At 44.3% G+C, this 23,024-nt stretch overlaps 1 protein-coding gene across 2 annotated transcripts; it reads right to left on the reverse strand.

Moving 5' to 3' along the window:
• Positions 1–12,382: 12,382 nt before the first annotated feature.
• On the reverse strand, positions 12,383–21,909 carry LOC112115909. Of its 2 annotated transcripts, none has more exons than XM_024213131.1 (8): positions 21,663–21,909; positions 20,094–20,198; positions 19,571–19,633; positions 18,232–18,312; positions 16,779–16,953; positions 14,884–14,994; positions 13,787–13,876; positions 12,383–12,619 (listed from the first exon to the last, which is right to left on the reverse strand). In XM_024213131.1, the coding sequence occupies exons 1-8, from the start codon at positions 21,761–21,763 to the stop codon at positions 12,455–12,457; spliced, it is 891 nt and encodes a 296-aa protein (XP_024068899.1). In that variant the 5' UTR covers positions 21,764–21,909; the 3' UTR covers positions 12,383–12,454. The 2 variants fall into 2 exon arrangements, with proteins under 2 accessions (XP_024068899.1, XP_024068898.1); XM_024213130.1 differs by having other exon boundaries at positions 12,383–12,709; positions 21,663–21,908.
• Positions 21,910–23,024: the final 1,115 nt, after the last annotated feature.

Below are 23,024 nucleotides of genomic sequence, written 5' to 3' on the forward strand. Positions count from 1 at the left end.
TGTCATCCCCCTACACTCCCTGGGAGAGAGTAATGACAGGCAGGGCCGGTTCCAGGGTTTTGGCTGCCCCAAGCAGCCAAACAAAAAAAAACAAAAACAAAAAAAAGCTGCGATCGCAATCACGATCTGCGGCGGCAATTCGGCGGAAGGTCCTTCACTCCGAGCAGGAGTGAGGGACCGTCCGCCGAATTGCCGCCGAACAGCTGGACGTGCCGCCCCTCTCCGGAGTGGCCGCCCCAAGCACTTGCTTGGTAAGCTGGTGCCTGGAGCCGGCCCTGATGACAGGCACAGCACCAAAGGAGCCTCTTCCATAGGACACCTTCCTTGGTGACTTTTTGCTTTCTGCTAACTCTTTCCAGAGCAGGGTCACTCTCTTACAGGAACATTTTTCCTCCCATCGTGCCTTTTTGAGGCTGGCCCTTTAAATATGCAGAGCCAACCCATGCTCCCACAATGAAGAAAGAAGGATATACTGGTTAAAAAGCCAACCTGCCTTAGAGGGGAAGTGAAAGCAACTATTAAAATAAACAAACAAATAAATAAATACATAGAGGGATGCTGATAGCAATTAATATAATTTAAAAGCTAGGAATTGTAGAAAATTGGTAATGGAAACAAAAGGACACATGGAGACAATAAGAAGATTTTTAGTATATTAGGAGCAAAGTTAATCTTAACAATAGTATTGGTCAGTTACTAGCTGGAAATGAGGATTGCCAACAATAATGTATAATAGGCAAAAATGTTCAATAAATATTTTGGTTCTGTATTTGTGAAGAAGCAGCTGATGTATTACTTAACTTACAAACTCTTTGGGGGCAGGAACCACCTTTTTTTTGTTCTGTGTTTGTGTAGCACCTCGCACATGGGGTCCTGGTCAATCTCTGTTAGGTGCTATGCTAATACACGTAATAAATAATTATATTATTCCTATACGGTGCAGAAATACTTTTCATTCCAACAGTAGCTCAAGAGGATATTAAACAGCAACTACTAAAGATAGATATTTTTAAATCAGCCAGTCCAGATAATTTGCATCCAAGAATTTTAAAAGAACTGGGCAATGAGCTCTCTGGACCATTAATGTTGATTTTTAATAAGTCTTGGCACAATGGGGAAGCTCCAAAGGACAAGAAGAAAGCTAATGTGCCAATAGTTAAAAAAGGTAAATGGGATGACCCAGATAATTATAGGCTGTCAATCTGACATCACTCCTGGAGAAAATAGTGGAATGGCTGATACAGGACTTCATGAAAATCTAAAAGAGGTTAATATAATTAATGCCAAGAAGCATGGGTCTATGAAAACTAGATCTTGTCAAACTAACTTGATTTTTTTTTATAAGACCACAAGTTTGGCTGATAAAGGTAATAGTGTTGCTGTAATACACCTCTACCCCGATAAAACGCGACCCGATATAACACGAATTCGGATATAACGCGGTAAAGCAGCGGGGAGCCCTGGGCCCTTTAAAGCGCCACCCGAGCCCCACTGCTTTACCGCGTTATATCCAAATTCATGTGGAGCCCCGGGCCCTTTAAATCACCACCCTGGGGCTTAGGCAGCTGGGCTCAGGCGGTGATTTAAAGGGCCAGAGGCTCTGGCCGCTGGGGGGAGCCCCAGGCCCTTTAAATCCCCACCCGAGCCCCACTGCCAGAGATCCGGCGGTGATTTAAAGGGCCCAGGGCTCTCCGCAGCGGCAGGAGCACTGGGCCCTTTAAATCACCGCCGGGGAAGCCGGTCCAGTCCGGCACGGCGTACCGGCTCTTGCCAGTACGCCGTACCAGACTGAACCCGATATAACGCGGTCTCACCTATAAGGTGGTGAGATTTTTTGGCTCCCGAGGACCGCGTTATATCAGGGTAGAGGTGTATAATTAGACTTCTATAAGGCATTTGACTTGGTACTGCATGACATTTTGATTACGAAACTAGACAAACAAAATCAACATGGTACATATTAAATCGTTAAATACTAGCTAACTGACGGGTATTAAAATGTAAAGGTATCCTGCTGTTAATTGATTTATCTCGTTAGGCTGACTTAACACTTGGTAAAGCACCCCACATCCTTTCATGTATTTATACCTGCTCCTGTATCTTTTACTTCATACATCTGATGAAGTAGGTTCTTGCACACAAAAGCTTATGCCCAAATAAATTTGTTAGTCTCTAAGGTGCCACAAGGACTCCTCGTTTGTTTGTTTTTTACATATCTAAAAGGTATCAAGTACTAATAGGATGAACATGTGCCAGGATGGCACCAGAACATCCTGGTACGAACACATTCCACAGAGATAATGAGGAACAGGCTGACCCATCCAAAAGGCAGGGTCAAAAGGCTAATATGATGGATAGAATTGTTTGTTCGAACCAACATGTACCAGGAGAGAGGCAGCACCTTAACACGTAGAGGGGTACCTCAATGCATCAGGAGTGATGTGTAATTTGTTTGTACCTGTGTATAAGACTGCATCCCTGAGTGACTATCTTTGTCTGGCCTAGGGGGCAGTGGTAAGTCCCACCATTGACTGAACCAGTCAATTGTCAGGGGGCACAAATTTGTAGTATGTCCTGTAGAGTCTGCGGGAAACTATTACTGTGCTTCGTTTGACAATAAACCTGGCTGGGTGCCTTTGTACCTTATCGGAGTCTGTGATCATTGGGGGTTCTCTCGGGGTCTGCTGTGTCAGCTACCTGTGCAGAGCTGGGGCAGCACAGAGAGGGAACACATGCATACAGCCGACTGTTATCAGCATTGAACAGAGCAGAGCACCACACCGGTGACGTCTGACAACAATAGGCATGGAAAAGCCTTAGAGTTCTCTATCCACAGGCATGCCCCTACATGTCTTGCTGACTCATAAGGTGTAGCCCCTGCCTTCTCTCAATGGTTTAATTGTAAAGCTGATTGCCTTTGATATGCCATCAAGCAGGCTGGATAATGCTGATGCCAATCTGTCTGGGGATGTCACCCAGAAGCACTGCACAAGTTTGAAATACAGATATATCACACATATTTGTAATTCACAATACAAAGATGATACAAACATATAAACAAGATTATCATACTTAGGGCCCTACCAAATTCACAGTCCATTTTGGTTAATTTCACAGTCACAGGATTTTAAAAATCATAAATTTCATGATTTCAGATATTTAAATCTGAAATTTCACGGTGTTGTAACTGGAGGGATCTTGACCCAAAAGGGGAAGTGGGGGCATCACAAGATTATTATAAGGGGGTTGTGATATTGCCACCCTGACTTCTGTGCTGCTGCTGGCACCAGTGCTGCCTTCAGAGATGGGTGATCGGATAGTGGCAGCTGCTGGCCAGGAGCCCAGCTCGGAAGGCAGCACCACTGCCAGCAGCAGCACAGAAGTAAGAATGGCATGGTATGATATTGCCACCCTTACTTCTGTGCTGCTGCCTGCAGACCTGAGCCCTCGGCCAGCAGCCACCACTCTCTGGCCACCCATTGCCACCCTTACTTCTGCACTGCTACTGGTGGTGCTGCCTTCAGAACTGGGTGCCTGGCCAACAGCCGCCACTTTCTGGCCACCCAGTTCTGAAGGCAGCACAGAAGTAAGGGTGGCAATACCATGACCCCCTTACAATAACCTTGCAACCCCTCGCGGCCCCCTTTTGGGTTGGGACTCCCAGCTTGAGAAATGTTGGTCTCCCCAGTGAAATCTATATAGTATAGGGTAAAAGTACACAAAAGACCAGATTTCATTGGGCAGACCAGATTTCATGGTTCATGATGCGTTTTTCATGGCTGTGAATTTGGTAGGGTCCTAATCATACTTGGCAAAACATAACATTTTCACTGATACCTTATGTGGCATATCTGGAAAGATTCTTTGCAATTTTATAATATTGTTATTGATAATATCATTAAATGTCTCACATATTCCATACAGTGTCACACCTGGTAAATAAACAAGATGGCACCAAAGAAAATACCAGACTCCATCAATTTCTGCTTCCAAGTGGAACATCCCCAGGGCCTCAGACTTGGATTAGCAGCTTGTGTCGAAAAAGAGCACTAGGGTGAGCATTCAGCCAGCCTGAGAACCAAATACAATTTGCACACACCGTTTGCATTTCCATGCTAGGGTGTGCCAGCCCTCTAATGGTCTGGCACTACCCTACCAGGCATGTAAGGAGCTCCCTTTCCTCAGTGTCAGAGAGCCTTAGAAGGGATAGAACTTGCTCTTTTCCTTGGTCCGTCGCTAGTCTCCTCATTGGAGACCCTTCAGGTCTCTCATATACTGAGGAAAGGGAGCTGGGTTTTTTTGTTCCTGCCTTCATTCCCCCCAATGCATTGCTACACCAACTTCAAATTCCCATAGATCTTCTCTAGGCCTACCTTAGAGGTCCGGTAAGGACAATCTGCATTTTTTGATCCCACAAAATCTGAACCATCATAAATTGCAGCAGCAAACATTAGCATTTGGATGATCACCTGATCTGTAGATGAAATTAGGTTGTTAGTCACCTGCAATTCATTGGTGTTCTGAAAATATAGGCTGTTCTGGCCTTGCCTTTTGTATGAAATTCCCTGTCATGGAACACCCAATCATGGAAATTATATAATATACATATATACAGTGCTGTTACGCCATCTCTGTCTACATAGCAGTCCCAAGCAACCTTCATTGCACAGTTGACTGAATTTACAAAGAAAGACAAAGATACATTTGTCAATGCAGCGAACACCTCAATTCTCATTAACATCTGGAGACATTTGCCTAATTCTCCATGCAATGAAGTTGATTTTAGCATGAACTAACCATACTGACATATTTCTTCCCTGTATAGCATGCAATAACTACCCAGAACATTATTTCTTCCCTGTTTCCTGTGCTCAGGAGAGCGATAAAAATCAATGAGATAGAGATGGCAAAATCAGTTCTTGTTAAGATGGACAGCTGGAGCCAAGATTTCCTGCAAGAAGTAGAGAAGATGGGGAAAAAAGTACTCTCTTTTTCTCTAGAAACTCTTGGCAGAGAATCAGCTGGAAAAGGAGAGACAAGTCTAGTAAGTCATTTAGGGCCAAACATTTAAAGGTATTAAAGTGCCTAAAGATGCAGATAGGTGCTTAGAGGGCACCTTGGAGGTGCTTTTGGAAATCCCACTATGGCCCAGATCCTCAAAGGCATTTAGGTGACTAACTCCAATTGAAAGCAATGTAGGTTCAGCACCTAAATATCTTTGAGGATCTGGCCTAGGTGCCACTCTGGATCTTTAAGCACCTTTAAAAATCTGGTCCTTTGTCCCTCACCTCACACTGTAGCAGGCTTGGGTTCAATATCCCTGAACCAGCCATGTTAGGTACATAAAGAGTTTTGAATACTTCCACCCTCTGTCCTGAATAGTCCCATCACTGCTCCTTTGGCTGCTTATTTAAGTGCTTGCTCAATATTTGCTTCACCAGAAGCCACATTTGTATTTCAGCTTCTCTGCCCTTGAGAAACAGACTGACATCTCCAAACTGAGCATGAAAGCAAGTACAGGAGAAGGGCAGGAAGAAAGGACAGACAAGAAAAGAACACGGGGCTCAAGGAGCCTGGTCCCTTATTGCATCTCCACCCCTTGCTTTGTCTCTTTGCCCTTAAATCATCTTCTCTTCCCCCGTCACCATGGCTAGTTAAAATGCGTTAGGGTCAGATTGTTTCCAGCCCTTACATGAGTGGGGGGGGGGGGTGTCAGAAGGAGCATATTTAAGGGTCTGGCACAACTGTAGTCCCTGCAAATGGGGGAGCGTTCCCTCCATATTCCTCAGGGATGCACAGAAAGAAGGGCTGAAGCAGTGTCATGGCCCCATTCCCTCCTCTGCACCCTTTGGCCATGCAGGCTGGGGTTTGCTGCAGCCCCTGAAAGGGTGTAGAAGTAGGTGCACTTCCCCTGCACACCATTACTCCTGGGGAAATTCTGCGCATCTGTGGACGACCAGAATTCTTCTGTCCCGAATAATTTTGTATTTTCCGGCCTAAAGTACATTTTGCCCAAGAAATTCTGCATTGCCACCTTTTGCCCACTAGAGGCCGCTATGGCACCAGAACAGCCGGCCGCATCAATGCACCCAGCTGTTTGGTGCCACAGCGGCCTCTGGTGGGAAAAATGCGGAACTGCAGTACTTCTGAGGCAGAATGTATTTTCTGTGTGGAAAAAAAAATTCTATGCCCAGTTCTGCAGAATTCCCCCAGGAGTAGAAGTTCATCACAGCACCCTGCCCGCAGAGCCAGGTTTGGACAGAGTGGGCCACACAGGGCTGCTGGGGGGTGTCACAGACTGGGGTTCAGAATGGCTGGGGAGTGGGACAGACTGGGGCATGGACTCAGGAGCTAGTGGGGTGACAACGCTGACCCTGGAGACGGCAGAGGAGGGCTGCAGAGACCCATAGCGATGGGGAGTGCGGGGACAGGGGCAGATGCCCCTGACTGAATGGGAGAGGCTTGGGGTCAACCAGGGTCTGCATGGGGTAGGCTTCCCAACTCCCTAACAATCCCATTCCCCCCCAAAAAACCTTCTTCCACCCAACACCCTCCAAGTTCACTCCTAGGCTCCTTTCCCCTCCCTCAACTCCTCCATTACCCCTGACTCCTCCAAGCCTTTGCACTAGTTCTGATAGGTGCAGGAAATATAGTTCTGTATTTTAATTTAAATGAATTACTCAAAGTTCTGCATTAACATGCCTAGAAAGGAAGCTATTTGTCAAAAAAAACCAAAACCAGAATCTCTTTTTCTTTATTGCTCTGTATTGTTACAGACATACTTGCTGACAGATATTTTGAAATAAATTACCAAAATAATTGAAACTGGCATGATTATATTGTGTTATTTTAACAAATAAAATATGCAGAATTTTCAAATATTGTGGCGCAGAATTCCCCCAGGAGTAACACCATGGAGCTCAGGGCCTGGCTACAGAAATGTGTTTGGGACTGCGGTAGCTACACAGATGTAGCTACTGGTATTGCCACCAGGGTAATCTATACTGGAGTAAGCCACTTTTTACAACACATCTGTGCTAGGGAGATTGCGCAGGGTGAAGTCAAGTCTCTATGAGAATGAACACTTCCATACAAGGCTTTCAAAATGGCGGCTGCAGCTGCCAAGTCCTAGAATAACCAAGTGCAGTTCACAAAAACCAAGTCTTGTCTGATACAAGTGCCATACCTACAACACATGCCTCAGTCAGACATGTTCCCTGCCCATTTGTTCCTTTTGCTCAGGCCCAGCTATTTATCACTTTCTCACATTTCTTTCTAGTTAGTCTCACTTTCTGGCTGGCAAGTTCTAGCCCAGCATTTCCAGCATTGCAGGAGAAGGGTTAAAGTTAAAGAAGACACTTGGTCTTTGATATCTAACATAATAGAAACACATCTATTTGTAATGCAGTTTAAAAGAAGTTTGAAGCAATGAGATTTGCCTGTCCTAAATTAACTGACTGTGTCTCTAACATTTAGTACAACTTCTCTGGTTTGCAGCTTTGTTTGTTTCTTTTTCTTCTTCATAAAGGTGCAAAATGTTCTCTTTTCTGCTTTCCTGCAAAGCATGCTGGGTCACCATATAGGTAAGAACTGATTTAGTTTTAGTACCGTATGGAAAAGTCCGAAATAATTTAATAAAGATGGAAACACATAAAGTTTAATAGAAAATTACTTTGAAAAACCTAAAAATTGCAATAGAGAATGAGATCTCTCCTATAAAAAATGTATAGATAGAGTATCTTTAACTAGCAATTCAATGAATTTTTCTTTCCATAAGAGAGATACGTTTATGCAAATCATTGTTTGCTGAAATGGCTTATGTTTGAATATTGTTCACTGGCTACCCCAGGGGAAAATAAGCACTTGAAAGAGGTATCCAAGCATTTAACCAGAATCCAGATGGTGATTTTGAAAGTGAAAACATTCTGGAAGGAGATTAATGTTATGATCAAAGGACTACGAAAGAGACATGAGATGACAGAGATGTTGTTTCTTGGTCTGTCAAAGTATAAAACAGAATTCTCTGAAGGTGTGGCATCTGCTGAAAAGGTAATGAGTCCCGTGCACAGTAGCAAGGCACACTTGGGCTCTGATTCTGGGCTGCTATGTGCAGGGCTGGCTCCAGGCACCAGCTTGGCAAGCAGGTGCTTGGGGCGGCCACTCCGGAGAGGGGCGGCAGGTCCAGCTTTTCGGCGGACGGTCCCTCACTCCCACTTGGAGCGAAGGACCTTCTGCCGAATTGCCGCCGCAGATCGCGATCGCGGCTTTTTTTTTTTTTTGGGCTGCTTGGGGCGGCCAAAACCCTGGAGTCGGCCCTGGCTATGTGGCGCCTTTACACTGCTCCTGCAGAACAAAGAGGATGAAAACCAACCAGATTTTCCCACTGGGGAATCTGCTTCTACCAACCCAATGTAAGAAGGGTTCGCTAGTGACATAAGGCCTGCAGAATGGGCCTTTACTGCTTCCCATTTGCAACCCCAAGTTTAGTATTGTGCCAAGGGGAGGGAAGAGGCATGTGGGGAGAGGGAGTGGCTATGGCTGGAGAACTCATGGCTGGTGTGGAGAAAGTAAATAAGGAAGTGTTATTTATTCCTTCTCATAACACAAGAACTAAGGGTCACCAAATGAAATTAATAGGCAGCAGGTTTAAAACAAACAAAAGGAAGTATTTTTTCACACAACGCACAGTCAACCTGTAGAACTCTTTGCCAGAGGATGTTGTAAAGGCCAAGACTATAACAGGGTTCAAAAAAGAACCAGATAAGTTCACGGAGGATAAGGTCCATCAATAGCTATTAGCCAGGATGGGCAGGGCTTGTGTTCCTAGCCTCTGTTTGCCAGAAGCTGGGAATGAGCAACAGGGGATGGATCCCTTGATGATTACCCATTCTGTTTATTCCCTCTGGGGCACCTGGCGTTGGCCACTGTCAGAAGACAGGATACTGTGCTAGATAGACCTTTGGTCTCACCCAGTATAGACATTCTTATATTCTTATGTTATGTTGAGCTTCTGAATGTTCCTTGGGGATAGCTGCTGCCAGGACATAAGTTAGGGCAGCCTTTGGAGCTGCTCTTGCTTATGCTGGGGACTGAACTGGCTCCTGGCAGCCCCAGAATCCAGGGTGTGTAAAATGGCATTAAGTCACCTTTGTCCCCTACTCCATATTGAGTATCTCTGTTATGTCTGGTCATCAATATAGACATTTTTGCAAACCTGCACTAGGAATGGATGGACGAGTTCAGATATAATAGGCACCTACTTGGACCAAAACAAGAACCATGTTGAGATTTAGAAAAAGTTTGGCTGACTTATTCTCTTTCCACCTGGAACTTCCAGGCAGGACCAAAATGGAAAGCCCTCATATACCATGAACAAAGATGTTCTTGCTGGTATTTCTCACCTCTCAGAAGCCAGAAGTACTGGAAGTCACATGATAAAATCAGTTCTCCTGAGTTTTCCAGCTCATTTTAGCACAGGCAGAGGTTTGGAGTAGCATTTAAATGCCAATGTATTTATCTGGATCTCTTGTCTTTCTGAGTATTACCCATTTCACTTTCTGTTGATCAGGGCTGTTGGCAGCTCTGATCATGTTAGGCACACCCTGCATTCTTTACACTGACTGGCTGCAAAGCAGGACCTAGACTTTAATTTGGCCGGATAGTTTTTTAAAGATTTTAGGTCAGCTCACTAGCTGATGTAAATCATTGTTGCTCCATTACATCAGTGGAGCTGCAACAATTGACAACAGCTGGGGATCTGGGTTCTTAGTGGTACAGAACCTGGCCGGATTCAAGATCTCAATCTGGAGCCTTCTTCTCTGGGATATATTTATATTCTGAAGTCACCAGCTTTTCAGGGATCTCTCCACTACAGACCAGGTGGTGGGCATTTGGGTCCTCACTTGGGTGATCTTCTGGAAGTCACTCCTCCTTGAGATTTGTTTTAGCCCCTCCCTGACTATTTTTAAATGACACTAAAATGTGTAGCACTTTGGGGGAGAGGTGCTTTATAAATACAAATAGTCACTGTGTTATTATTTTGACTGATCGAATAGAAATGAAAAATGTAACTTGGATTAACCTTCAGCCTCTTTATTTTTATTGTAGGTTTTATTAACCAAGGCATGTTACACCATATTAAATAGTACATTATGTTGGCTTGGAAATTGTACTCTTGTCCTGTTTTATAATTCTAAGATGAGATGCTAGATAATTTGTTTGAAGATGGGTATCTTGGAGAGTCCAAAGTTAGATGCAGAAGTGAATAGGTCAGTTTGAGTGGATAATATTGTGTCCATGTTTGGCATTCCAGGAGTAGAAAGGTGTGACAGGGTGAATAGAAATGAGCAACCAAACCATAATAGCCATCTGTTCTCACCACCTTCCAGGTGCCGCAGTAGACATGGTGTTTGTTATAGCGGTTTGCAGGTCAGTTTGTCCATGCCTATCCCCATCCAGATTTAAATCTTGGGTCTTTCCCATCCCACTGTTTCTTTTCCCAGTCAGATCTGGTTTGTATCTTCTGTAAGCAGCATGTCTACTAGCAAGCATTTTGACAAGGAGCTGGATGGTGTATTTCAGTTCCTGGAAGTGGATGTTGAAGAATTTCCCCCAGAGAGCGTGCAGAGAAGCTGAGCACCCACTGAGGAATATTAAGAGGGAATCCGATTGTTTGCCAGTCCTTCAGTAACAAGACAAACAAGTGAGACTGGTCACTTTAATCTAATCCCTTGCACTGGATTTCATAAACTGTCTTCCCAAGCCAGATCTCCAAGCTTATTAGCACATGCTGAGAAGCCTGCATAGGAGGGAGAGCATTTGGGGGAGAGGGGGGGAGAGGAAGAGACTCTCTGACTTAATTGTCTGATTGGAGCAGATAGATGATTTTTTCAGGCCCTTTATCATTACCATTCATTGTAAGTCGAGTGCTTAAATGATCTGGGGCCCAGTCCTGCTGTACATAGTTGGCCAAAACTACTACTGAGGTCAATACAAGTTTTGCCTGAGAAAGGATTGCTGGATCAGGGCCATTCATTTGTATTTATTGATGGAAGGGCAGGAATGCAACATTTTAGTCCCAGTGGTCTTAACCAGGAACAAGCATTCAAATGTCTTCTATGCCGATGATGCTACAAAATAAAAGAACCAGGCCTCCTACTGTGCGTAGCGTTTGTATAACTGAAGGGGCTGATCTGTTGCAAAAGTCTAGGACTGTGAGTCACCATGTTATTCCCCCATCCCCGCCTCCAGTGAGAGGGAAACTTGCTTGTGCTTTGCTGGGTGTCAGCTCCTTAATACCAATAGCCTTTTAGCCACCCAAATCTTGAAGGTTAGCAATCGGTGTACCCCAGTTCCCAAGCCCTTTTGAGGCATTCCCCTGCAGTGTGCAGCACCTTATCCACTGAACACTCACAGAAATACCAGGGCTGCTGTCCTCAAAAGGACAGTGCACATACCAACTTGAATGATTTATCTCAGGATTACTGCTTTGCTTAACACCACAGCACTTAGATATATTTATAGTAAAAACAAGACTAAGCATATTAACAAAGAACAGAGATTCAAGAATTGAAATGATTAGTGAGTAAGGCTAATGGAAACAGAATGGTTACATATACAAGAAAATTAATACATGCTTTCTAGAGTCTCAACTTAACTTCACAAGCCAAACCCCTTTCTAAAGAAGTTTATTTTACCCAAAGCCTTTTCTGCAGTGTTTCAGCCAAGGTTGGATGAGATCCTGTTTTCACAAATGTAAACCACTCTTCATTTACTTCCTAGGTGCAGGATAAAAGGGTGTCTTTTTGTCTTCTCCCTATATCTCTCAAAGTTCATTGTCTCTAGTCAGGGGCAGTATCACTCCCCCATCACTTGTTTTTCCCAGTGTGCTCTTCTCTATTGACTTCACATGGCTCTGTTGGCTTCCTGTGTAGATGGGGATTCCATTGCGTTAGCTTACAATCTTAATTTACATTTTGGCAGAGAGAGACACATATTATCTCCTGTCTGGAAGAAAAGTTGCTTCTCTCTTTGGTTGGTGACTCATACCTTGATACCGAATCTAAACATATTTCCAGTGCAGGCACATAACTCCTCACATAATATCTGTACATACATTTCACAACCCTATTAATGACCAGTGCGACCCTGGTTTTAATTTGAGACCTCTCATGGCATTCTTTATGGATAACTACTATGAAATCTGGGTGCAAGGTATAGTAAGCTTGTCAAGCCTGTTAGGATTTGCTGCTATGAAATCCTGCAGTGAACCTTTTGCCAGCAGGCACCAGTGGTCTCTGTGTCACATCCCCTTCCAGAGTATATGCTACAAGAGCTAAAACCTGGGCATTTCCTGAATAAAAAAAGACACAAACTGCAAGGCTGCTATTTCACTATTTTTTTTTTATTGTTTTATAACACAGAGGTATAATTGAATTCCAAACAGCCATTCCATTTAATCATAGATTACAGCTTTCTTATATACTAGTCTCCCACATGCCAGCACGGGCCACAGAAAGTTTAATGGCATCCCATCCTCCACGTTTTTATTGTCCACATGCTGTATGCAAGAGATTGGGATTCTTTCCTCTGTGGGCCACACAGCTTTAATGGGCGGGTTCTGAAGAAGCAACAAACAGTAAATTTTGTAGCACTCTGCTGTGAAATGTACAAGTGGCTGAAACTTCTGTAGATCAGGAGAAAGTGAAGGCTGAAAATAAAGTAAGGACAGTGAGTATCGTAGGGGGTTTGCAATGTTGTTATGCTAATTGTTAAGCAGATTCTACCACCAGCCTTTGACTCAGTTTGCAGCTTATAAATATGGAGTAACTAACATCAGTAATGGAATTCATAAGCCAGAACTGATAGTGGTGAGGGAGACACATCCAGGGATCTTTTATTTAGTCTGATCTCCCCATCAGGAGAAGTTCTAGGTTATGGGACTCAGTGTGCCAGAGGCCTGACAAAATTCCTGGGCTGCCTTTTCTCCCACATATCCAAACAAAGCCTTTCAGGAGACCAGAGAAACCAGAGATTTTTGAAATGTCCAAACTGCCGGCTGACCACACAGCTCCATTGCAGCCCTGATAGACATTTACCACAAGAAACCGGAGAGAGTCTGGTTTTATAGAACTGGAATATAGGTATTGAAATCAGGGTTCCACCCACTTACTGTTGTCCCAGTTTCACATAGCACAACGTAATGTATGCCCAGCTCTCATGGCCCAGCATAGAAGCCAGATGCACATTCTCTATAGCCCCTTCTGACCGATGGAAGGTGTGGCATCAACAGGGTGTGAAGGGAGGAGCATCTAGAGCGCCTCAGCCAGAGGCGTTACTACGATGTGCAGCTAGACTACAAACTTACTTTGGCATTTTAACTACATCCCTGAGGGGGTGTGAAAAATCCACATCCCTGGGCAACGTAGTTATACCAACCTAGCCCCCCGGTTAGTCAGCACTAGGTCAACAGGAGGGCTTCTCCCATCAACATAGTTACTGCCTCTCGTAGAGGTGGATTTCTTCTGTCGGCGTAGTAGCATCTTCACTGAAGCACTACAGTTGCACCGCTGCAGTGTTTTATGTGTAGACCTGCCCTTTGAGGGGGGCGGAAAGAGGAGTAAAAGGGAGGGGCTGGACAGGAAAATTCTTGGGGTTTGGCGAATCCCACCCCCATGGTAGAAGTGGACGATACAGCACAGAACTCAGTGGTGTATCTTTTAATACCGTGAGTTTCACAGACATGTTTGGAAATTGAACCCCTTTCCCAGGCTTGGTATTTACTCACCCTACTCTTGGCTTGGTAAAAGTCTTCTCCATAGTTAAAATAGAGATTTTTAAGGTGATTCTTTATCTCTCTTGCCAGCCCAGGGGGCAGCTACAAACCAAACAAAGAACAAAACAGCCTGACTTAGCCGATATGAAATGGGAATAATCCAATTCCTGGTTATTGGCCCAACAGTGATTTGGAAACTTCCATCTCCCAGGGTTTGGGCAAATGCCCAGACTGGGACATGGGGTTGGAAGGAGGTTTCTAACTCTTGTAAGTGCATTCCGGACAGTCAATGACAGGATTAGTGTATCTCAGTCATGTGATCTACCACACTACATATGACTCAGCCACTCTCCTGTCACACCAATTACAAATATAAAGGAATCACAGTTCTCCCCTCTACTCTGCCTGTCCTGCACAGCTCACAATTTAGCTCAGGTTATTTCCATTGTAGCGCCTGTCTATGTTAGGACTTCCAGCCAGGGCCGGCTCTAGGCACCAGCAAACCAAGCATGTGCTTGGGGCGGCACATTTTCAAGGGCGGCATTCTGGCCATCTTTTGTTGTTGTTGTTGTTTGTTGTTGTTGTTGCTTCCAGCGGCAAAAGCCTGGAGCCGGCCCTGGCAGCAGCAGCGCGCCGTGCACTGGGGCCGCTGTGGTTCGTGTTGGGAAGCAGCGGCTGTTCCTTGTGGCTGGGCCAGGCAGGCTCCGAATGGGGGACACTCGGGCTGGGGGCCACCCGCGGGTGCACGGCACCACCTGCAGGTGCCGCAGGGTGGCTGCCCCCCAGCGCCGCAGCCAGGGCTGAGCAAAGTGGCCCGAGCTGCCCAGGGACTGCAGCAGGGCAGCCAGAAGCAGCAGCGGGGCAATAGAGGGCAGGACACTGCCGTGCGGGGCCTGGGGCGGCAGGGGGTGCAAGTGGGGGAGGGCACTGGTGCGGCGGCGATGCTTCCAGCATCACTCACACAGTTGGTGCTGAACCAGGTTTAGCAACTGTGGGACATTTGAGATATTTCCCTTGTGTGAATAAGCCTGTAGAGAGGTGGCAGATCTAAGCAGGTTACCCAGCTTCCCGCTGCTACCCAAGTCCTACTCCGCTATGATGTTAAATACCTGTTTGCTGTCAAAGAGGCTTGTGGTTTTCTTCGAAACTGGAATCTCAAGGAGTTCAAAAATTCGCTCCAGTCTTTGTGACAGCTCTTCTTCACATATGGAAAACACAGCCTGGGGTGCAAAGATAACAATAGAGCACTGTAAATATTGATGAGGATCAAGAGTCATGGTGCAGTACGTACAAGACTTAAATCTCATCTTCAGTAGAAAGGTCATTCGACCGTAACATCCCACAATCAGTAGAAATGCACCTTGAATCCATGTGCAAAAATGCTTCACGTAGCTGTCAGGGATTGAAGTTATCTCAGTAATAGCTAGAGGTTAATCAATTAAGTGAGTGCCAGTGTGGGTACCTCCCACTGCACAATTGGTGCAGACATTTCTGACAGCAGTCACTCCATTTCTGTGCACCTGTGCTGTCTTCTTAATGTACAGTGATGATTTTTTTCCCCAATACACCCAGTCTTGAAGCAATAATTAGAAATCAGAACTAGATCTCCTATGTGGCACAGCACAAGGAATCAGACGGAAACCAGACAAGATGCTGCAACACTCTCAGCTGATGCCTAGTTGGAGTGAGAAATGGCAACAAGGAATTGAACCTGCTCCTCTGAATGCCAGGACTGTGCAGCACCATTAGGTTGGTCTCCATGGCATTCCATAGGCCATGCTGGGCTGGAAAATAAGAGTTAACAACGTAGTAGCTGACCCTTTTGTGACACTTCCCAGGGTTACCCAGGGTGGTGAGGCACCTTGCTACCACCTGTCCTTAGCGTGAGGAAGTCTTTTCTCTACCTGCTGTGTGCCAGCTCCCCGACTCCCCCAGACTCTGGCAACACAAGCCCTGCTTTCCAGGCCTCCGCAGGCCTCGCTTCTCTGTACAGCTTAGCAAGAGGCACCCACCAACTCCTGAGTCCTCCGCGCATCCCCCTGGAGCATCCAGCCTCTAATTCATTGAACACTCTTAGAACGCTCAGATTCTCTGCTCCCAGGACACACCAGCTTACTAGAGTCAACTCAGAATCATCACTCCACTTAACACACAGCACTTAGATACATGGATAGTGAAACAAGAATACTTTTTTTTTTAAATCAAAACACAGAGATTCAAATGATAATAAGTAACAATACGGGAAACAAATAGTTACATATAAACCATAACATGCTTGTTACAGCTAAACTAAACTCACAAAGTATTCCCCTGTCTCTTACAGGAGAGCTTACTCCCAGTCTTTTCCCCAGCATTTTCAACCAGGATGGCTGAGATCCCCCTTTCATAAGATCAATCCAGCTGGAAACTTGTCTTCACAGACTGAAGGATGCCAGAGCATCTCTCTGCACCCCCCAGATATACCAGGCCAGACCTTTGATCTTCACCTGAAAACAGGGCTCCCTCGGCTGTTTATCTCTTTCAGTTAATTTCCTTCTGAAGTTTCTGGAAACTCTTAATGAACATTTGACTCAGTATGGGAATAGAATTTTATTGTAAGGCACACAATGGCCCACCAGAGAGATAAGTATCTCTCTCCTCCTGTCTGGACAGTTTGTCTCATTGTGTGCTACATTTCAGTGACGTGCCTTCAACCACCAGTCCTACAGAGCCTAATTTTCAACAGATACACTTAACTCTATACATTCCTTTTACAATGATTATGATGTCATGTGTGACACAGGCTTTCATTAGAGACCATACATGGCATTCTTTTGATGAACCTAGGGGATCCCCATACCCCTATGCCCTCTGTCAGTTGGCATCAAGAGGTGCTTAGGACACATCTAGTTTCCTGCTTGATCATGCAAGTACTAAACGCCAGGTCATTAGACTGGCTTGTACAGTGCTATTATTTTTTCAAGACTTTATACATTTGAGTTCTAGGATATGAATAGGAACAAACCTTAATTATGGTGCTACCTTTTTCATATGTCATTGGGAAGGCAGAGCCACTTGCAGCACATTTGGCTTTCTCCCATTCATGTGTCCTGAGCCCGTTGTACATATCCAGCACATCTGCTTCTTGACAAGGGTCAATGCTTCTCATTGCATTGGCCAAGACAGGCTCCAATCCAGGGCTAAAAGAGGGGTTAAAAAGTTCATTTTAAAATGGAAGAGCCAGATACAAAGGAGAAACATCAAGAATAAAGGGATATTCATAAAGGTTAATAATAATAATCTGGAAATACTTTATGAATTGCCATATAATTTACAAGACACAGCCTCCACTCTGTACTTCCCAACCCTAAACTGATATCTGCCTGACCAGGGAGCATCCGGGTGTGCCAGATTCTGTCTGGAAAAGTATCACTCTCACAGCGATATTCCACAAGTGGCAGCTAGCATGATCTAAACAGCACTTGGATTTTGTCTTGAGAGCTTGCCTCTTTCATCAGCACTTGGGTACTGGGACAGACATGGAGCTGCCATAGTCGCCCATCTCACTGTAGCCAGTAGTACACATACCTCATGGAGGCTGAGAATCTGGGGAGGGGACACTTCGGCTGCCAAGGTGGCATAGAGGGGTTACAGCGTTGGGAAAAGGATCAGGCTCTTTTTAGAAAGATAAGCTCTGGAGGAAATATTTACAAATCCCCTACTTTTGCTCTAAGACTCTTTTTCCTTTCTTCAGCTTTTCACATTCTTCCTCCTTCTGATGAAACTTTTCTGCGCTGATCATTCTGGAAAGCTCCATGAAACAGATTCATGGACAAAATAAATATTACCAACCAGCCAATGATGCACAAGACACTCCCATTCCAGAAGTTATAAGACAGTCCCAGCTTCTCACCCATCTATTCTGCAAGCCCAGCTCACAGTACAGTTATTGTCCCAGATGTATTTATGGCCTTGCAATGATGTGATGTTGCTGCCGCCAAATGCAGTGTTATTACATTGTGGATTTCTTGTTTCACAGGTTGAATACACAAGGCACTTGATGGGATTCATTTAGATACTGCAGGGATTCGCTAGCCCAGATATTTATACTTAGGAGGAAGGTAATGTGTGTTACAAACTATGGTCTGATCCAGCAGCCACTGAAGTCAATATCAAAATTCCCATTGACTTTGATAAGAGCTGGTTCAGTCCAATGTGTCAAAACCTTGGGTAATAAACATCTTTCAATGGACAAGCAACATTGCTTGATCCTAACTCGCAAAAATCACCTTTTCCCTGAGCACGGACATGTGTGCTGCTGTCTTCATGCACCTTCATGAAGTTTGTTCACAAGGTTGTGTTTGTAGAGTCCCAACAAGTTCACAGGTGACAAATGTACTAGTCGGATGGGAAGAGGGTGAGTGGTTCTAGATGAAGAGGCAATTCACAGAATAGCAACAAAAATACACACTACTCACTTCTGAGTGAAGCACTGACTATTGTTGGTGGCCTCCTGCGATCTGGAACCACAGCAATCAGTCTCACTTGCTGCTTCCTGACTAGAGATGGGACAAACAACACTGAATAAAAAATGCAGATGGAAATAAACCAAAACCCAGAAAACTGAACTTTGGAGAAGTTCAGATCCAGATCCGGCCTTTGCAGCTAGCCTACTGTACTTGGTTGAACAAAATCTCTGAATCCAACTTGGTCTGAATTTGGGGGGAAATTTGGATCTAGTTCCAATCTCTGTATCATGGATCACTTTCTGTTAACAACCTGAACCTTTGTCCTACATCAACCAAGTCTTGAGTTGACAAAATTCTAAGAAAAACCTTTCAGGTTTGAAAAAGATTGATTAGCTATTTTCCTTATCCTGGCTGCCTCTGTATTTCCTTTTTGTAGCTGGGATTGGAAGCTCCAAAATACCATGGAGAGAGGCTGCTGTCATTGTAATGCCATCCTGACCAAGCACAGAAGTTGCAGGAAATCTCACATTAAAGCCTGTTCTTATCCAATTTCCAGCCCAGTTATATGGGATTCAGATAAGGCTAAAGAAGATCCTTACTTGTGTGTGTTTATTGGAACCAACCTTTGCTGGATTTGCTCATCACTATTCTTGGTCTTTTCGGAGGATTCATTTTGGCATTTTATGCTTGTGAATTGCATCTCTAGGGTACTGCCTCTCTTCTCTCCCCCACAGTTCACCCCTTTCCACTCTCACCAGAATCCCAGCTGCCACCCTTCCTTTAGGAGCTTGTCAATGCCACCCCTTAAATAGCTGTTAAGAGGTCACTGCTAAGTAATGCAAGACTCTCCCTTTCCTCTAGGATCAGAGTATGCTATCATGGCAGCTGCACTCACAGTCCTGCCAAGTATAAGTTTACCACCCGCCCTTTCTATATCAGGAAGGGTGGGTTTATCCTGTGTCCTGCTGATGCACAAGGGGGTATTACCTATTCAGAAAACTATTTGGGATGGAGCTAAAATTCATCATATTGTTTCACAACATGACATGATTTCAAGATGAAAATCACACAGCATAATAAAGCTGTGGTGTTACATCACACTGTCAGATTTGCATTGCAAGACAAACTGAAGTTGGTGGCAGCCTCGGGACCTGACCATGGAGAGCGATGCCAAGCCGGAGAAATGGAGCTAGTCCAATCACTAGGCATATTGATATTTTAGTATCAACACCCACAAGCGAGAAGAAAGCCCACTTGGAAATGTACAAGACTTCTTTGATATGGTAGATACTTGAGAAAGAATCACAATATTTTTCACTGTCATCGAGGCCTGACCCTCCCCACTTACCTGAGCCGTTCTTGCAAAACCTCTAGTCGTTTCTCTGCGCCTTCAAATCGAGCATTCATTTCCCTTCCGTCAGGCAAAGAATGATGCAAGGGGATTAGAGTTAATAAAATATCCATAAAAGTAATAACATCTGCAAAAGCTGAAGCCCCTCCCAAAATGCTTAGTCAGCCCTTCAGCAAAAAACCGAAACAGTCAAGACTCATATGGCTAAAAACATATCTGCTCAGCTGGGTGGCCATGGCCCTGCCCCGCCATGTGGGAGACCTGTGACGATCTTAACCACCCTCTCTCTAGGAGTCAGTGCCAAGCAATGGTGCCCAGGCAGAGCATTGAGGCTCTGGAGACAAGGAGGGCCGCACATTGTCCGTCTAGCCAAAGAAGGGGCCGGCATCTCAATAAAAGGCAAGGAGGGCAAATGACAAGAACGGTGTGAACCTCAGAGATCCATTAGGAACATGAACACTTGTTTGGCCCCAAGGGTAGGGGTCTAAAATGGAATATAATTTCAGATCACCAAACTTACCTGAGTTTGTCTTCCACATATTTCACCCGCTGTTCCATCTCGGTTCCATCCAAATCTGTGAGTTCATCCTGTGGAGCCTCACTTTCACCTCTGGATGGCACAGAGCTATTGAGGATGACCGATAACTCATTAGAAGTCTTTCCAACATAACAGTGACACCACCTTCTACCCAGTAAACCCGAACCCTCACAGAAAAAAGAGGAAATTAATAAAATCTAAAAATATCAAAACAAAAAACCCTACCCCGAGCAGATGTTTTACCCCAAAAAGCGTGAAGTGCCAGTGTCTCCGTGAAATCCACTCAAGACTTCACTATTGCTACTGATTTTATGTAGAAGGCGCTTAGTACTACCATGATGGGAGACAGTATAAAACCCTAAAACAGACAGATGGCAATTATCTCTAGGGCAGGATGACCTGGGCAAGATAAAATAAGAACTCACCACGCAAAACTTAAACTGAATCTAAAACCATTTCAGAGGTTGGGGGGGAAAATCTAGCCAGCTATTTTGCTTAAACCAGTCTTCAGTTTTTTAAGATACTTCTATTTTAGAGAGTGTCAAGAAAAGAGAAAGATGGAAATAGGTTGCAGCATTCTAAAGATAATTTTCAGTTTCATGGATGCTTCTGTGTTTCCCAGTTCTTCCTAGGACCAGAAATGCCAAATATTGTTCTGGAGAGATTTCCAGCTCAGTTTTGCAGGTTCAGGATATTCGTGCAATTCAGTTAATGACCGAGTAAGGATCTGATCCCCTGCCACAGAACCCCAGTGTCAGATAAAGGATGAGGGAGCCCGGGGCCATTGGTAACTGCAAGTCTGTAATTCTCTTCTAGGGCTGGCTCATGAACTACTGTCTAATATTAACAGAAGGAGCCGTTCTCTGGTTCTTCACTGGGTGTCATTGCTGTTGAAAACCTCTCTTTTAAAACTGAAACAGGATCCAAACTGTGCAGTTTGTACTTGCTCCATCTGTACAATGATCGGACCCAAAACTCCAGATCCAAGTACCCCTCAATGTAAGGAAAGTCCAGCTTTGGAGCTGAACTCTGCAGCTCTGCTCCATCGATAGTTAAGATTTACTGCACAAACACATACTGGCCAAGCTTTTGCAGCTGAGCATGGCATGATTCAGGATGCATGTGTGTGTGCCTGCGGGTGAACTCAAATGAGCAGAAAAGGTCAAGTTCAGCAGTGGTCAGTGAAAAAGCAAACCCTGTTCTCCATTTGCAGTATGTGCAGGAACAATCATTTTGCTGTGAAACTACTTTAAACAAAAATGGCAATTTTCTAACTGGTACAAAATCAAAACACTTTAAGATTTCATTCAGGGGGAGGGGAGGGGACGTGCAGAAGTTTGTCATTTTTGGTTGCAAATATCTAAGGTCTTCATCCTGGATTGAAATTTGCAAATGCTAGGATTAAAAATAATAATGATGCAGTCTCTGACTGCAAACACTGACAACAGGAAGAACGCTGCATGAGAGTTTCACAACCATTTTTAAACAGAAACTTAGAAATCTTATTAAACATGCTGTGATTCCCCACTGAGTTCCGATTGCCCAGCATACCTGTTGGTCTCTTCTGAAGCCCCTGTTCTGTGATCCAACTCCTTGCATTGTGAAACCTCTGGCTGAGCTGGGCCTGGGTTAGATAAAGCGCTTTGCTCCATGCTTCTATTAAAATAGCAAATGTCTCTTCCAAACTTTCCACTCTGAATGCTAATTTCTTTGACTTCGCTTTCTTATGATAGTCTATTTGTACAGTGCCCCCCTTCGCCCACTCACACTCCCCTGACCTATAAGCAATTTAATGCAGCTCTCCTGCAGGCTGAAAAAGAGACTATTGTTGCTATTTATAGTTTTAAATATGTGGGAGGTGTTTAAATGTGTTGATGGTATCCAGAGAAGTGGACAGACACTCTCTTTGCAAAACCAGAGTAGAAGGCCAAGAGATTTGCTGCCCTGGCAGTGGGAGCTTGCTTTTGGACACGATTCAATTTCTATAGAAGTAAATAGGTGTCTTCACAGTAGAACTGAGTGAAAAATGGGTTTTTTGGCTTGTGGGCAATTTCACAATTAAAAAAAAAAGTTCCAGTTCAAAATGAAAATGTAAATCTTGAACATTTTCAGCAAATTGAAAATTCAAAAATAAATCAGCAAAAAGTAAGTCTCATTTTGGCTTGATTGAAATGTTTTGTTTCCATTAAAAAAGAAATGTTTTATTTTGATTTGAGCTGTTACATTTAAAAATTAAATTTAATGAAAATTTGAAACAAAGTTGTTTCCAACTAAACTATCAAAAATCTTTGGTCAGAAAAATATTGAAACAGTCCATTTGGCATTTTTCAGCTTGACTTAAAAAATTCAAAATGAAAAACGTGGCAAATTTGACATGTATTTGCAAATGTTTGGCTGTTGCCAAATTTTTTTGTGTTTATTGCCCCCAAAAAGTTGCCTGTGAAAATTCGCTCAACTCTACGTATAACGCCCCTCCTCAGTCTCACTCACCAGTAGAAGCAAGCCAACAAACACAAAGCCTAGAGGCTGATCGAGCTTTTTCTCCTACATCCAGGAAAGGAAGAGAAAGGTTTTTTTATTGCTATTTCTAGTTTAAAATACTCAGGAGACACTCAGATACTATGGCAACAGGGGCTAGATAAGTAGTGGACTACACAGAGTCTAGTTGTAATGCTAGAGAAGTGGGCAGCCAAGAGTTTCTGGTGATCTGGCAGCAGGAGGTTGGAGAAACATTAAATCCAAAATAAATCCTTATCTGGGCTCAGAATCTGTCCTAATCTCAGCCATCAAGTCATGGGCCCATTTTGGGGATAATTGATTTAGGACCTGATCCAACTCCCATTTAAGTCGGTGCAAATCTTTACACTGCCATCAATGTGAGCTGAATTGGGACCTTACAGGCTTGGCCAGCCG

Source organism: Terrapene carolina, unplaced genomic scaffold (genome assembly GCF_002925995.2).
Source record: "Terrapene carolina triunguis isolate 2854851 unplaced genomic scaffold, T_m_triunguis-2.0 Scaffold1018, whole genome shotgun sequence".
NCBI lineage: Eukaryota > Metazoa > Chordata > Testudines > Emydidae > Terrapene > Terrapene triunguis.